Source organism: Myodes glareolus, chromosome 27, assembly GCF_982192425.1.
Source record: "Myodes glareolus chromosome 27, mMyoGla1.1, whole genome shotgun sequence".
NCBI lineage: Eukaryota > Metazoa > Chordata > Mammalia > Rodentia > Cricetidae > Myodes > Myodes glareolus.
Window position 1 is genome coordinate 34,941,863 of NC_142052.1, and position 13,678 is coordinate 34,955,540.

At 47.0% G+C, this 13,678-nt stretch overlaps 1 protein-coding gene across 3 annotated transcripts in view; it reads left to right on the plus strand.

Moving 5' to 3' along the window:
• Positions 1–13,678, plus strand: part of Nab1 (NGFI-A binding protein 1) — a 45,170-nt gene that overhangs the window by 15,753 nt on the left and 15,739 nt on the right. For all 3 annotated transcript variants that reach the window (XM_087902412.1, XM_087902413.1, XM_048456035.3), the window contains 2 exons: positions 9,103–9,236; positions 10,584–10,635. In XM_087902412.1, the coding sequence (XP_087758538.1) occupies positions 9,103–9,236; positions 10,584–10,635 (186 nt within the window). The remainder of the gene's footprint in view (positions 1–9,102; positions 9,237–10,583; positions 10,636–13,678) is intronic.

Genomic DNA, 13,678 nt, shown 5'->3' on the forward strand with positions numbered 1-13,678 from the left:
CCCCGACTCTCTCAGACCTTGGAGGACACTGGAAGTCTGAAATTAATGAGACACTAGAAGGTAGAAGCACCGTTGTGGCCTTCCAGGCATTATGAAAATATCAACTATATAAATCAGAGAAAGACATTTTAATATTTACAGATATTTAGAATGAAAGAATGCCACCCATTTATTTTCAGTTTCCCCATCAGGAAATACCTGACTTCCTTGGCTCCATCTAACTGTTCTGTGAGCTTTCTTTGTGAGAAAAAACAAAACAAAACAAAAAAACCTTTGATGCTCTTGTTTAAGTCTTTAGTTAGTCGTGGTTAAAACCACCATCTCCGATGCCAGGGGGAAATGTTAACCCCAACAAGTCCATAGAATTCTTTTTTCTTGTAAACATGCTTGTATTTGTTCCCCCAAAGCACTGTGTCCTATATACGGTGAAGAATTATACAATAGAGCATTGTTCTTTAGCTTTAAAGTTACAGAGTAGATAGTTGGTGTGCACGTGTACTGCGCGCGCACGCGCAAACACACACACACACACACACACAGTGCTGGGCAGTGGCAACACTGACAACCACTCGCATTCTTGGTATAGGACAGGGAGAACCCCAAGTATGGCACTAGGGATTTCGGCCAGTGGAAGATCTGTCTGTCCAAAGCTGTAGTAGGAGACAGGAGGGGGTAAAGAAGGCGGGTGGTGTGGTTCGGATCTTGAGTCAACAGATGATGAGAAATAAACGAGAAACCGGAAATGGCAGGGCAGGAGAGCATGCAGGACTTAGAGCGCCATGAGCTCATCCGCGGCTCCCCTGTCCGGCGTTTGTCGCTGGTCCAGGAACTGAGAGCTGCGGAGTGGAAAAGCTCGTAGATTACAGTTCCGTCAAAACTGTGGAGACCGGGCTGCTAAGAAGTCACCAAGATCAAGCCCCAGGCCCATGCCAGTGAGACCAGCTTCAGTCAGGTGCCAGCACAGTGTAAGAAGCCAGAGCAGAGAGGCTTCAGAATTCCAGCAGCCGCAGTTTGGAGAGAAGAGGGAGTGGAGCCGCAGCCCTCCCAGATAAGAGCGTGTTGTGCACAGAGATGCTTTCCTCCATGCTTCCGCTCAGAGGGCGTGGTTTGCAGCTCCTGACACTTGAAAAGAGGTGTTGGGTTTCCTTTGGATGGCTTTAAGAAGTTAGTTGTAGGACTATTCGGTAGTCTGTTTCTTCTGGAATCATTGGGTGAGTTTACGTTTTTCTAAACAGGTCTGTTCAGGTCATCTTCCGACACCAGCACGTAGTTATTTGTATTTATTACCTAACCTCGTCTATATGGTCTCTCCCCCACCTACAACCCTTGCCCAGAAATTTGACAGTTTTTCTCTGAGAAGGCACGAAGGGGTCAGTGGGCCAGGCCTGCCTGCCTCCTGTTGTAGTGAACAAACTATTGCAACAGTCCGTGCTTTTTTGTCTAACGTCAGTGGTTGTCTTTAAGCTACGATGACAGAGTTGAACAGCTGAATAGCGTCTGGCCTATGAACCCTAAAATGTCCCTCTGTGTTTCACAGAAAGAGCTTACTTGATTTGAAGAAGAACTTGTTATCTTAGTGGAGGTTTGGGTTGGGTTGTGTCCACGGTCTCCTATAAATTAAACTGGGTGTTGGGTTCATTAGTGTTCTTATATTTCTAATGTAACCTGTGGTGACTCTCTGTTTTCACCATGCATACAGCCATTAAGTTTTGATATTTTTTATTGTTTCCCTTTTATGATTTCTGACTCACGAGTTATTTAGAATTTGCTGTTGTTTCTCAACATGAGTGAATCCCCACCGCCACCACCACTGTCATTTTTTCTTAAGGGTTCCTATCTAAATTACATGATGGTTGGTTCTCCCCACCATGAAAATCCCGGAATTTGCACTTAATCAAGAAGGCTTGGTGCAGCTCCTCACCCGCTGGACCATCTCACTGGCCCTGTTTGTGATGTCCGATTTCTTTGCCTGAACTCATATTCCTAAGAGCTTTTAGAAGCTCCTGGAAGGAAGTAGCTTTCCAGAGCAGTCATTTGGTTTTGCTTCTACGAGTTAACAGAAACCTGGGGATAAGCCTGTGAGAATCCACAGTGTGGTGGAATTATGGCTGAAGGCCTGCGTGGGAACCAAGAGACTTGTCTGCTGTCTTTCACATAGCTCTAGGACTCAAGGCGGGCCACTTCCCTGTATGTCCCTGGGTAACAGCTGACTCTCTAATGCTAATGCTTGGAGCTTTATGGAAAAAACACACCTTAGGACTCCTCACTCTGGGGAGCACCAAGCTTTACCCCTTGGTCCCTTCCCGCACGTTCCAGCCTTGTGAAGATGAAACCTTCTCACCCAGTGGACACCGCATCCTGAATTTGCTTGCTCTCTGAAGTACTGCTGTCTTCGGTTTCTGCTCATGTGCCTCGCTCTTTTTCTGGCCCATCGAGCCCTCCTGCGTCCCCTCTCTGCTTGCTTTACTCAGCATTTTTGTTTGTTTATTGGTTTGTTTTGGGTTTCGCTGGTATCTTATCCCGACAAAAGCAACTCAGCAGAGTTGGATTTGGCTCACGGTCCATGAGTGGGGAGTCGAGGCAGCGGGCACGCCCACAGCCCGTCACGTCGCATTTGCATCAGGAGGTTGCGTTTACTGTACAGTCTAGGGTGGTGGTTCTCAACCTTCCTAATGCCTCGGCCCTTCAATACAGATCCTCATGTTGTGGTGACCCCCCCAGCCATAAAATTATTTCATTACTACTTCATAACTGTGATGTTGATACTGTTATGAATTGTAGTGTAAATAATTTTTAGAGAGAGAGGTTTGCCAGAGAGGTAACAACCCACAGGTTGAGAACTGCTGATCTAGGATCTCAGCCCAGGGAATGGTGCCTCCCACAGTAACCGTGCCTTCTAACTGTCCTAGGGTGTCCCTTATAGACACACCTGGAGGCCCTTGTCCCAAGGTCTCATCACGCTGACAATTGAGATTAATCATCAGAGTTTGTTTTGTTTGTGGGAGGGAGGGGCAATCATGGCCTTTGTCCTCTTGAAGGTCAGACGCCTAAATCCAGTTGCCTTTTGAGCCTCTCTGTCACCCAGCATTTGTCAAGTTTTTATGTCAACAATGCTCCATTGACAGTTGTAATGGTCTGCTCTGTCCCTTTGAGAGACAAGCCACGCCCACTCCCCACCCCAGTCCACGGAGGCAGGCTGATCTTCAGCTTCCAAGAGGCAGCTTCTGTCTCCTCACTTCTCCCTTCCCCACTTCTCTCTCTCTCTCTCCTCTTTTCCCCCTTTTTCCTTTTCCCTCCATAACCCATTAACTAAATATCCAACCTCACTCTGCATGGCATGCCTATCCATGTCCCTGTCTCTTGCTCGCCGCATGTCTCCCTGCCCTGAACCAGTCGCCTTTGGAGACCTGCAGTGGTCTCGTGGCGTGCCCATCTGTCTGTCTCTCCTCGTGGGACTGGCTGCTCCATCGAGGACTCTCACCCACCATGCGACTCCCTGCCTGGGACTCGTGGCCCGCGGCAGCCCCTCGGGGACCTGCAGCATTTTTCTTTTACCATTACAGCAGTTAAAATAATTTGGTCAGTAGGGATAAACATGTTAATGCAGTGAGAGGAACAGCCACAGAATTGGTGAACCACTTTTTTTCTGAAGACGAAGATGAATGAGTTGTTTCCGGTTCAGCTGTAAATGACTAAGAGCTCATCTTCGAGGTGAAGATAGGAATGGAATCTTAGGACGTGGGGCTATGAAAACAGGAAGCGGGAGAAATGCATGAGCCCGTTCGAGGAGCCCAGCCCTGACTGTTACCCTGGAAAAACTGCAGTGGTGGCACTCAGCAGCGGCCAGCAGTGCCAGAGACAGCAATCGCAGCCTTCTTTAAAAGTATTAGTCACGGATGTACTAATGTTAAGCCCAGTCCGTGGGGACCCCAGAAGGCCACCAGGGAGACCTACTCACGGAAATGCAAAAGCAAGGTTTACTGTGTGCGCGTTACAAGCCAACAGGGACCTCATCAGTGCAGCAGCGGCAAGAGGAGGTGCCCTGCCCTTCTGAGGGCGTTATTTAAAGACAAAAACCAGAAAAGTAACACTAGCAGGGTGTGGGGTGATGGGTTCAATTCTGATTGGCTGACATTTGTCCAGGGGTGTCCTGGTGAAATGTGATGGGTGTGTGCTGGCAGGTGATTCTGTCTACAATGACTGGAACATTGGGAATTCCTTTAGATGGTCAGTGCCTGGGTGATCGCCATTCGTGGTCTTTCTCAGAACCAGGTGTTGCCTCATGGTAAAGTTCTGAGACTCAGGCCTCTGTTGAGCTCCTCATGGCTGGGTCCTACACTAGCTATTGCCAAGTAGAGGCTATGGAACCTGGGGAACCCTGACAGACGGGCTGAAGGGGGAGACTGTCTCTCACCAGGAGGGGCCTCTAGAGCAGGGGAAGTTCTGCCTTCTTTTCCAGTCCGTTGGCGTTGAAATTCCATGACCGCGTATGGTGTGGGAGAATTGTCTGTATTCTGTCAATCATATTTTAATAAAACGCTGATTGGCCAGGCAGGCAGTATAGGCGGGAAAGCCAGACAGGAAGTAGGGGTGGAGCAAAGAGACTGGGAGTATTCTGGGAAAACAGGAAGCTCCCTCTGCCATTCCTGTGCAGACCACCGAAGAGGCAACAACATGTGAGCTGACAGCTGAAAGAGGTACCAAGCCATATGGCTAACACAGAGTAGAATTATGGGTTACCGTAAAATGTAAGAATTAGTTAATAAGAAGACTGAGCTAATGGGCCAATCAGTTTATAATCTTATGGAGTCTTGTGAGTGATTTTCCTTGGGAGTTGCCGGCTGTGGGGTACTGGGCGGGACAGAAACCCCAACAAGCCAGCCCTCATGTTACATGCATATGTGTTATGTTGTTTGTCCTGTCAGTTTGCAGAAGGCATATAAAACAGTTTTCAGTTTACGTTGGAAAATCGTTCTCTGCGGTTGTAGCTAAACTAGTAATTCTGCACGTGAGTAACCCAGCTGTCTCACTGGTAATCAAGGGCTTTTCCATAGCCATTTAGATTGACAAGTATAAAAAACGGCTACCCAGAAGGCACTTGGAGAGGGGTCCTGTTGGCCACTGTAGCGGCGGGCATGCTGGGCCTCAGGTCATTCTGTAGAATGTATTTCCCTTTAACCTTCAAAAGCAGGGGCCACACATAGTGGCTCACGCCTGTAATCCAGTGCTGGGCGGTGGAGAAGGCCATCCTCTGCTACTTAGAGAGTTCGAGGCCAGCCTGGGCTACACAAAACCCTCAAAAACCAAGAGGAAATGCTTGAGGAAGCAGCTGATCCTTGATACTGGGTTAGGAATGGGAAGGCGACTGTTCATCTCCTGCCCTGGTGCTCAGCTCAGCCGTGAGCTCACCACAGGACATTCAGCCTTGCTGTGAGCAGGAAAGCGCACCCTCAGAACACGTACTACAATGTGGTGGGAAATCCAGGGAGGGTGGTGGTAGACATACCAAACACATGATGTCAGACGTTTGTGCCATGCTACATACCAAAACACATGATGTTAGACGTCTGTGCCATGCTACATACCAAAACACATGATGTTAGATGTCTGTGCCATGCTACATACCAAAACACATGATGTTAGACGTCTGTGCCATGCTACATACCAAAACACATGATGTTAGACGTCTGTGCCATGCTACATACCAAAACACATGATGTTAGACGTTTGTGTCATACTGTGTACCACAACACGTCATACACTCGTGTCATACTACATACCATGATACATGATGTCAGACATTTGTGTCACACTACATACCATTAAACATTATGTCAGACACTGTGTCATGCTACATACCATAACATATGATGTCAGACACTGTGTCATGCTACATACCATAACACATGATGTCAGACACTTGTGTCATCCTGCATACTATTAAACATGATGTCAGACACTTGTGTCATACTGCATACCATAACACATGATGTCAGACACCTGTGTCATACTAACACACTGTTTTGGGTGGATTAAATGCTAACATGGGAAAGGTAAGGTGGGCTTAAACAGAGGAACCTTTAAGTGTTTCTAGGGAAGGAAGAGTTTCCATGCGTGGCACCTGTGGTGGTTTTTGTAAGAATGGCTTCCATAGGCTCCTACAGGTGTGGCCTTGTTGGAGGAAGTGTGTCACTGGGGTGAGCTTTCAGGTTTCAGAGGCCATGCCAGGCCCAGGTGCAATTGCTCCATCCCTCCCTCCTTCCCTCCCTCTCTCCCTCCCTCCCTCCATCTCTCTCTGTCCCCCTCCTCTCTCTCCCCCTCTTGCTTCCCTCTCTCTCCCTTCTCCCCTTTCCCCTCCCTCTCTCTTTTCCCCTTCTCTCCCCTCCCTCTCTCCCTCCTTCCTTCCCTCCCTCCTTCCCTCTTTCCCTTTCTCCCCCTCTCCCCTCCCTCCTTCCCTCTCCCCCCTCCCCTCCCTCCTTCCCTCTCCCCCCTCCTTCCCTCTCTCCCTCTCTTCTCCTCCCTCCCTCCCTCCCTCCCTCCCTCTCTCCCTCTCTCTCTTCTCTCCCCTCCCTCCTTCCCTCTCTCCCTCTCCGCCTCTCTGCCCTCTGTTCAGGATACAGCTCTCAGCTGCTGCTCCGGGTACCTCGAGTGCTGCCGTGGCCCTGCCATGATGATAATGGACTAAACCCCTGGGCTGGCTGACTTTATGTCAGCTTGACACAGGCTAGAGTCATCCGAAAGGAAACCTCAAATGAAAAACCCCTCCATAAGATCGGGTTGTAGGCAAGCCTGTTGGGCATTTTCGTAATTAGTGATTGATATCGGAGGGCCCAGCCCATTGTGGGTGGAACCATCCCTGGGCTGGTGGTCCTGGGTGCTGTAAGAAGGCAGACTGAGCAAGCCATGGAGAGCAGGTCAGTAAGCAGCTCCCCTCCATGGCCTCTGCATCAGCTCCTGCCTCAGGGTTCCTGCCCTGTGTGAGTCCTTACCTGGACTTCATCGGGGATGAACCGTTACCTGGAAGGGAATGTAAGTGAAATAAATCCTTTCCACCCTAAGTTGCTTTGGGCATGCTGTTTTATCCCTGACAGAGACACGCTCTGAAGTTGTAAGCAGTTAAATGCCTTTTTTTTTCTATAAGAGTTGCCTTGGACATGGTGTTTCTTCACAGCAGAACAGTGACTCAGACAGCATCCAAAGGGAAAACTATAAGGCTGTTGAAAAACGTAAGAAAAGAGACCTGCACCACATACGATTCAGAGTTAGTGCTCAACTTCCTGAAGTCCGTAGGAAAACGAAACACCACAGTAGAAGAAACTGGCGTGCCGCTAGCAGTAGATCTCAGAAATAGACATAGGAAAGGATTGATTTCTAGTCAGATAAATGAAAACCGAAACCAAATTCCAGTTACATACATGAAGTAGGTATAGTTTGTTTTTTGTTTTTGTTTTTTGTTTTGTTTTTTAAAGGGAAGCAACATGGGGCAGGATTCTAGGAATAGCCTCCCTGCGAGTGCCCATGGTGTCATTTAGGGAAGTTTATCTAAAGGGAAATTGTGGTAGGGCATAAGAAGTTAGTAGGGGCTGAAACTGTGACTCGGTGTCTTGAGAGTGGTTTGCTGCTCTTGGAGCACCTGAGTCTAGTTCCCAGCGCCCATGGCAGCTCTCAACTTCAGGGGACCTTACACCCTCTTTTGGCCTCTTCAGACCTCTGCACACTTGTGACGTACACTCAAGACAGTCACGCATAAATAAAAATCAATCTTTGAAAAAAATCTTATTAAAACTTAGCATGTTCTATGATCCAACAAGTCCATTTGTTGGAGTTTATGCCAAGTAAACTATTAGATATGCGTGCAGAGATGAACATTTATGAATGTGTTTTTCTGCTGTAATACGTGAGGGACTGGGGCTGTCTAGGTGAGGCTGGGCTAAAGAATGGATTGCTCTTTCCCGGAATGGCCTGGGTATGTGTAGCAAAAATAACATAAAGGATTTTAAAATCCAGTGATAAGCCAGCAATATTTCCTGTGCATAGAACCCTTGTCAGGTGCCGATGTAAATATGCCAACTTTTCGTCATAAACCATGGTAAAGCATAAAAGGTATAGATTTGCATAAATGGAAAAGGACTCTAAAGGTCTTAGTGCAGAGAAATAAGAGAAGTTATTAGCAATGAGGGTGAGGTGCCAGGAGAGAGAGAAAAAGTAAATGCCTGAACTTTCTCATTAAAGCAAAAATGAGAACCAAACACCTCTCAACCTCCTGTGAGAGCCTTTGAGGGGTGCTGTCTCCCCGGGGCTGGAGACAGAGCCTTTTGTTGTTCAGACGCACCCGCCGTGAGTGGTGGGCAGCACAGAATTAACGCCAGGTCTGGCCAGCACCAAGCCCCCCTTCCTGCCACTGCCCACACTGTGATGGAGGACATCTGCTTTCTGGAAGATGTGTGGCTTCTCTGCCAGTAGCTCCCTGCATCAGCTTGGCAGAACTATGGAAGGCATGCAGATTTGTTAGCGAGTTCCTGTGCCCTTTGAAGTTTCGGCACAGGTGTCTGACCAGCCAGCAATGCTGCTGGCAGTATTTTAAGAATTACCGAATCGAGTCGACAGAGAAAGTTAGTCTCTGTAACGTCGCTTCTCCAGTGCCACCCTGACTCGTCATTACGGGGCTGTTGACGTTAATCTGATGAGTGCTGCGTTAGGAATTTTCGTGTCCGCGCCGGTGAGAAATTCAGCCCGCTGCGTCTCTGCTTAACGAAGCAAAGATGGTCACCGTTACAAAAATCAATTTTGTAAGTTTTTTTTTCATAAGAGAAATGAGCTGTAGCGTATTTCTTGACCGTTCATCAATTGCCTAGTCAGAAATACAGAATAAGTAAATGCAAGTAGATATAAACAAGTATGTCGAATTGGCTGGTCTCCAGAAGACTAAGCCCAGCTGCCCCTTCTGCAGTCTGACACGGGGAGAATGGAGCTCTCTGAGATACTTCTTCCCATACTGATGTGAATTTTTCACATTAAGTGGAGCATTCTATTATCTAATGAGATAGAAGTGTTTATTTATTTATTTATTCATTCATTCATTCTTTATTTATGGGTGCTCAGCTCACTGTTAACGAAGCAGCCGCTCAACTTTGCGTGAAGGACAACGCCCTGCTGACGAGAAGAGATGAACTCTTTGCCCTGGCCAGACAGGTTTCTCGAGAAGTCACTTACAAGTACACTTACAGGACCACCAGGTACGCCGGGGAGGGGTGCGTTTGCACACTGGGTAGGAACAGAGTTAGAAACATCGTTCGTGGTTAACATGTGAGTGTTCCAGAAAAGGTAAGATAGGATCAATACAGAATTAAACAGCGCTAAGTAATGCAGTCACTTTTCAAAACAGTGTTCAAAGAAATTTTTAAATTAAATTATTCTTAACTGGCTCTTAAAAACATTAAAAGTATCTGTATCAATCGGTACCACTTGGTATTGGAATACATGTATGCATTGTATGATGTTGAAATCGGTTGTTAATTCTACTCATTCAAGCACTTAACATGTGTTCTTAATGAAGACATCCCGAAACCTTTCTCTGGGGTTTGAAATAAATAAGCTGTGTGTAATGTGTCCACAGCAGCCCACTACTTGGTGGCCACTGGGCCTTCTGATCCTAACAGCAGGTTTTGATTTTGTGTAATCCTCTTCTGTGTCCCCATGTCTGAAAGATTCGGTCTCTGAGACTGTAGTGTTCTGGCCACGGGTAGACATTGCCTCACACAGACCTCAGCATTGAGTATGAAGCTGAGGACACATGGACACACTCACAGACAGCCGTGAAGACGCTGATTCCTTTGCTGGTTGTGTAAGAAGATGAGATCTCCCTAGCACAGTCCCCTTCTTGGGTGGATTCCTGTTTGTAGTGTTTGGTTATTGGAAATAATGCCACAATAAGTAAACTTGGGTTTTGCCAATTCCAAGATACACTTTTTACATTTTAGGGCCTTTTTTTTTTTTTTTTACATATAAGTTAGATTGACTTCTCATAATTTAGTTGGCTAGAATACATCAAGATGGACCCTTGAAGCATGGGATGCCCTAGTGCTGACGGGTGCTGTGGCCTAGGTATGTTAGTGTGACCCTGGGATAGCTCCCAGAAGGGAGACTGAGTCAGGCAAGAGTGTCCGAAGTGTCGAGAGACAGGCACAGCCCACCCATCTTATTTCGTAAGCCTCATAGCCTTTGTTTCACACGACCATTTTTTATCATGTTACCTTAAATGGTTCCTGCTGAACTCTTAAAGAGACACATCCCTTGAATATTTTTTCCTTTTTCTTTGCTTTTTTTTTTTGTTATATTGTCATGAAATACTGCTTTTTCTGGTAGAGTTCTCAAGTTTGCAGAATTTACTATTACCTAGATATCCCTTCATATTGACTTGGAAACAATGAGGCTGTCTCTTTGATTATGTAAATGGTCACCGTATGTCATTTCTCACATTGTGATTTCAGAATTAAATATTCCTAGGAAGCATTTCAGACTGAGATCATTCGGGAATGAAGTTTGCTGCTGTCTCAAGCTTTTTCTTTCTCCCTTCCCTTCAGGCTAAAATGTGGCGAGCGAGAAGAATTGTCTCCGAAGAGAATTAAAGTGGAGGTATGGCTGCATGGAATATATGTGCGTGCGAATGAGCTTTGCTTCATTTATAAGATCACCAAAAACAGTGTAAGATCTTCTTAGTTCAGACAAAAAAGAATGGCCCTGCCATTTATTAAACAAAGAAATTACAGAATCTTAAAAACAATATAGAATTTTGTTACCCTGAAGTACCTGTGGTCATCTCACTGAGCAAACCAAGAAGATTGCTTTTTAAAAATGTTTTTTAGATTTTATTATTTCTATTTAGGTGTGTGGGTGGTTTGCCTGCAGGTATGTCTATGCATCACATGTATGCAGGGCCCATGCAGGCCAGAAAAGGGCATTGGATCCCCTAGTGCTGGAGAGTTGTGAGCTACCATGTGGTTGCTGGGAGTTGATCCCAGGTCCTTTAAGAGCAGCCAGTGTGCTTAACCGCTGAGCCATCTGTCCGGTCTCTTCCCGCTCCCCCAGAAGATTCTTAAAAGGAAACTGTTATTGACAGATTGATAGCTGGTTTATCAGTGGTTAGTTTAGTGATCAGTGTCTGACGGACTTGTAAGTCTTCACTGGTCAAATGGCTTTTCTTACCATCTTGCTGCAAGCCACTCAGGAGCCAAGTACAGCACTTTGTTCTTTCTGAGGAAATCGACAATTATGGAAACATCACTGGACTTCAGACATTTCTCAAGGGACCCTGGTCGAGACTGTTATTGTAATTTTAACTGGTAAATGGTAAGGTGGAAATTGAGCAGGAAAAACATAGCTCTCTTCAGAGATTTCAAAGCAGACTTTCTGTCACTATGTTAGTGGCAGAGTCCCTTATTGCTACCAAGCCGGAATTATCTTGAGAAAACATAATTTTTTTCTTGCTTAAACCCTCCCAGATCTGGAGTGGGAGGTCCTTCTGTCTATGTGTTGCTTTTTTTGGTTAATGAATAAAATAACTGTCTTGGCCAATTGATAGGGCAGAACTTAGGTGGGCGGGGGGAACTGGACTGAATGCTGGGAGGAAGAAGGCAGAGGCAGGGGGAAGCCATGGATCCTCCGCTGGAGTCAGACATGCTGAAACTTTGCCGGTAAGCCACTGCCACATGGTGGTACACAGATTAATAGAAATGGGTTAAATTAAGATGTAAGAGTTAGACAATAGGAAGCTAGAGCTAATGGGCCAAGTGGTGTTTTTATTAATACAGTTTCTGTGTGATTATTTCGGGTCTAAGCTAGCCGGGCAGCCTGGAACCAAACAAGCGACCTCCTTACCACACAGATCTGTGACCCTCATAATTGGGCTTCAGCTCTTTGCTGCTTCCCGTTGCTCCACCCACTCTTCCACCCGCACAGACTGACAAAGGCCTTGACTGGCGCTGACCAGGCTCCCTGTGCGCGGCGGCGTTTACTACCCATCCCTGGTTTATGCCTGAGCTTTCTGACTCCCTTGCTTCCAGTTCGGGGAATGGGGCTGGTGTACCCCAAATCACCCTCTGACCGTTGTCCAGCTTGTTTCATAGCGCTTACGATTACTTGAATGTTTGTGTTTAATTCGGGGCCAGTCTGCCCCGCTGGAGACGAGAAGGGTTCTTGCCTGTGGGCCAGACATGCTTAACAGCTCCCGGATAAAACAGTGAGTGACTGTGGAGAAGTAGCTTTGGTTTCTCAAAGCTTCGCCCTCAAGTAAAGGTTTTCAGGCGAGTGTTCTGTTCCCAAGGGACAGTTCTCTTTTAAGTTGCACTCCTGTTTGTCATCTTGACCTGGTGTTCACTGTAGAGAACTCCTGGAGATGGGCTAGCCTCGGGAACCACTCAGGAGGTCTGTTGACATTGTCTAACGGGCTGTGTTGAAAGGTGGTGAGACCGTTTAATCCTACCTCACACCACAGTAAGGGCCTGGAGAAGATCCTTGTAGATTTGGCTTGCCGCTGCTACTGAGGGAGAACAGGTGAGCGTAGGCACTGCCTGGCCTATGCTGTTGGGCCGTTCACCCTAGCCATGGCTGCTGCGGGGAGAGAGGCCTTCCCGTGTCTCCTTTCAGCACGGGACCTCAGTGTGGTCATGACTTGGTCTGCTCTTCCAACTGTTCCACGCTGAAATGTGCAGTCGTGGCTGATTGGAGCTGCCGCTGGTTCTTGACCCTCACAGAGTCCCTGAGCTGAAACTTCAACTCTTTCTACAGTTTATCGTGAGAAACTCGAGTGTTGGGTAATTGTGTTATCTGTGAATTTTCAATTCCTTGAAATACATCTCACTGGAGAGAATTTAGCTGAATAGTTCTGTGTGGTGGGCTCATCATTTTTTTTTTTTTTTTTAGGGTCACAAAGCCGCTTGAATAGTTTTGAATAGTTTTCTGTTCAGGTTTAAAATGATCAGTATTGCCTTTTCCTGTGAAAGTTCTAATCTTTCCTAATAAGCCCAGTGACTAATTAGCTCAACTCTCTTTGGAGCTCGCGTGAACACCAGACTCCTAATTTGTTCCCAGAAAACAAGTGGAGACCTTAGCTTGAATTTAGGACCGTGATTCCCTTTTTATCGTTTCTCGTTGTTCGTTTCGCTTTGTTTTGTAAAGGCACCTAGGAATTGTCGTCAGCCTCTTCAGGGTGTGTCCTGTGCACACGCTGTGTGTCGTGACGTGTTTCACAGTCTGCGGTCCGGCATTGTCCTAGCCTGGTTCTGCTCGGAGTCATGGTCAGGTTGTTGTCTCTGCTCCTCTGCTTCTGGAAGCTGCTCCTGGGGTGGGGAGGACTGACTGTCATGGACCTGTCTCCTGTAACGCTTCACCGAGTAGCGGTGCCTTGGGAGAGCCTGTCTTCCACGAGGCAACTCGGAGAGGGAGGCTGAGGCATAGGAAAACGTATGAGTGGGGCCACCTGAGGGGATGTCCTTTGAGCTGGGTTTTAAAGACGGTAGGAACGCCAGTGGGTTCCTTATTCAGAGTGGCATCGTAAAGACCAACGGGCATGAGGGGGAGACAAAGACAGCAAAATATTAGTCATGCTCAGGAAAACAACAGATAGAACTGTCTAGATGCCTGGCTGATGCAGAGGACCTCGGAATGAAACCTGAAACCA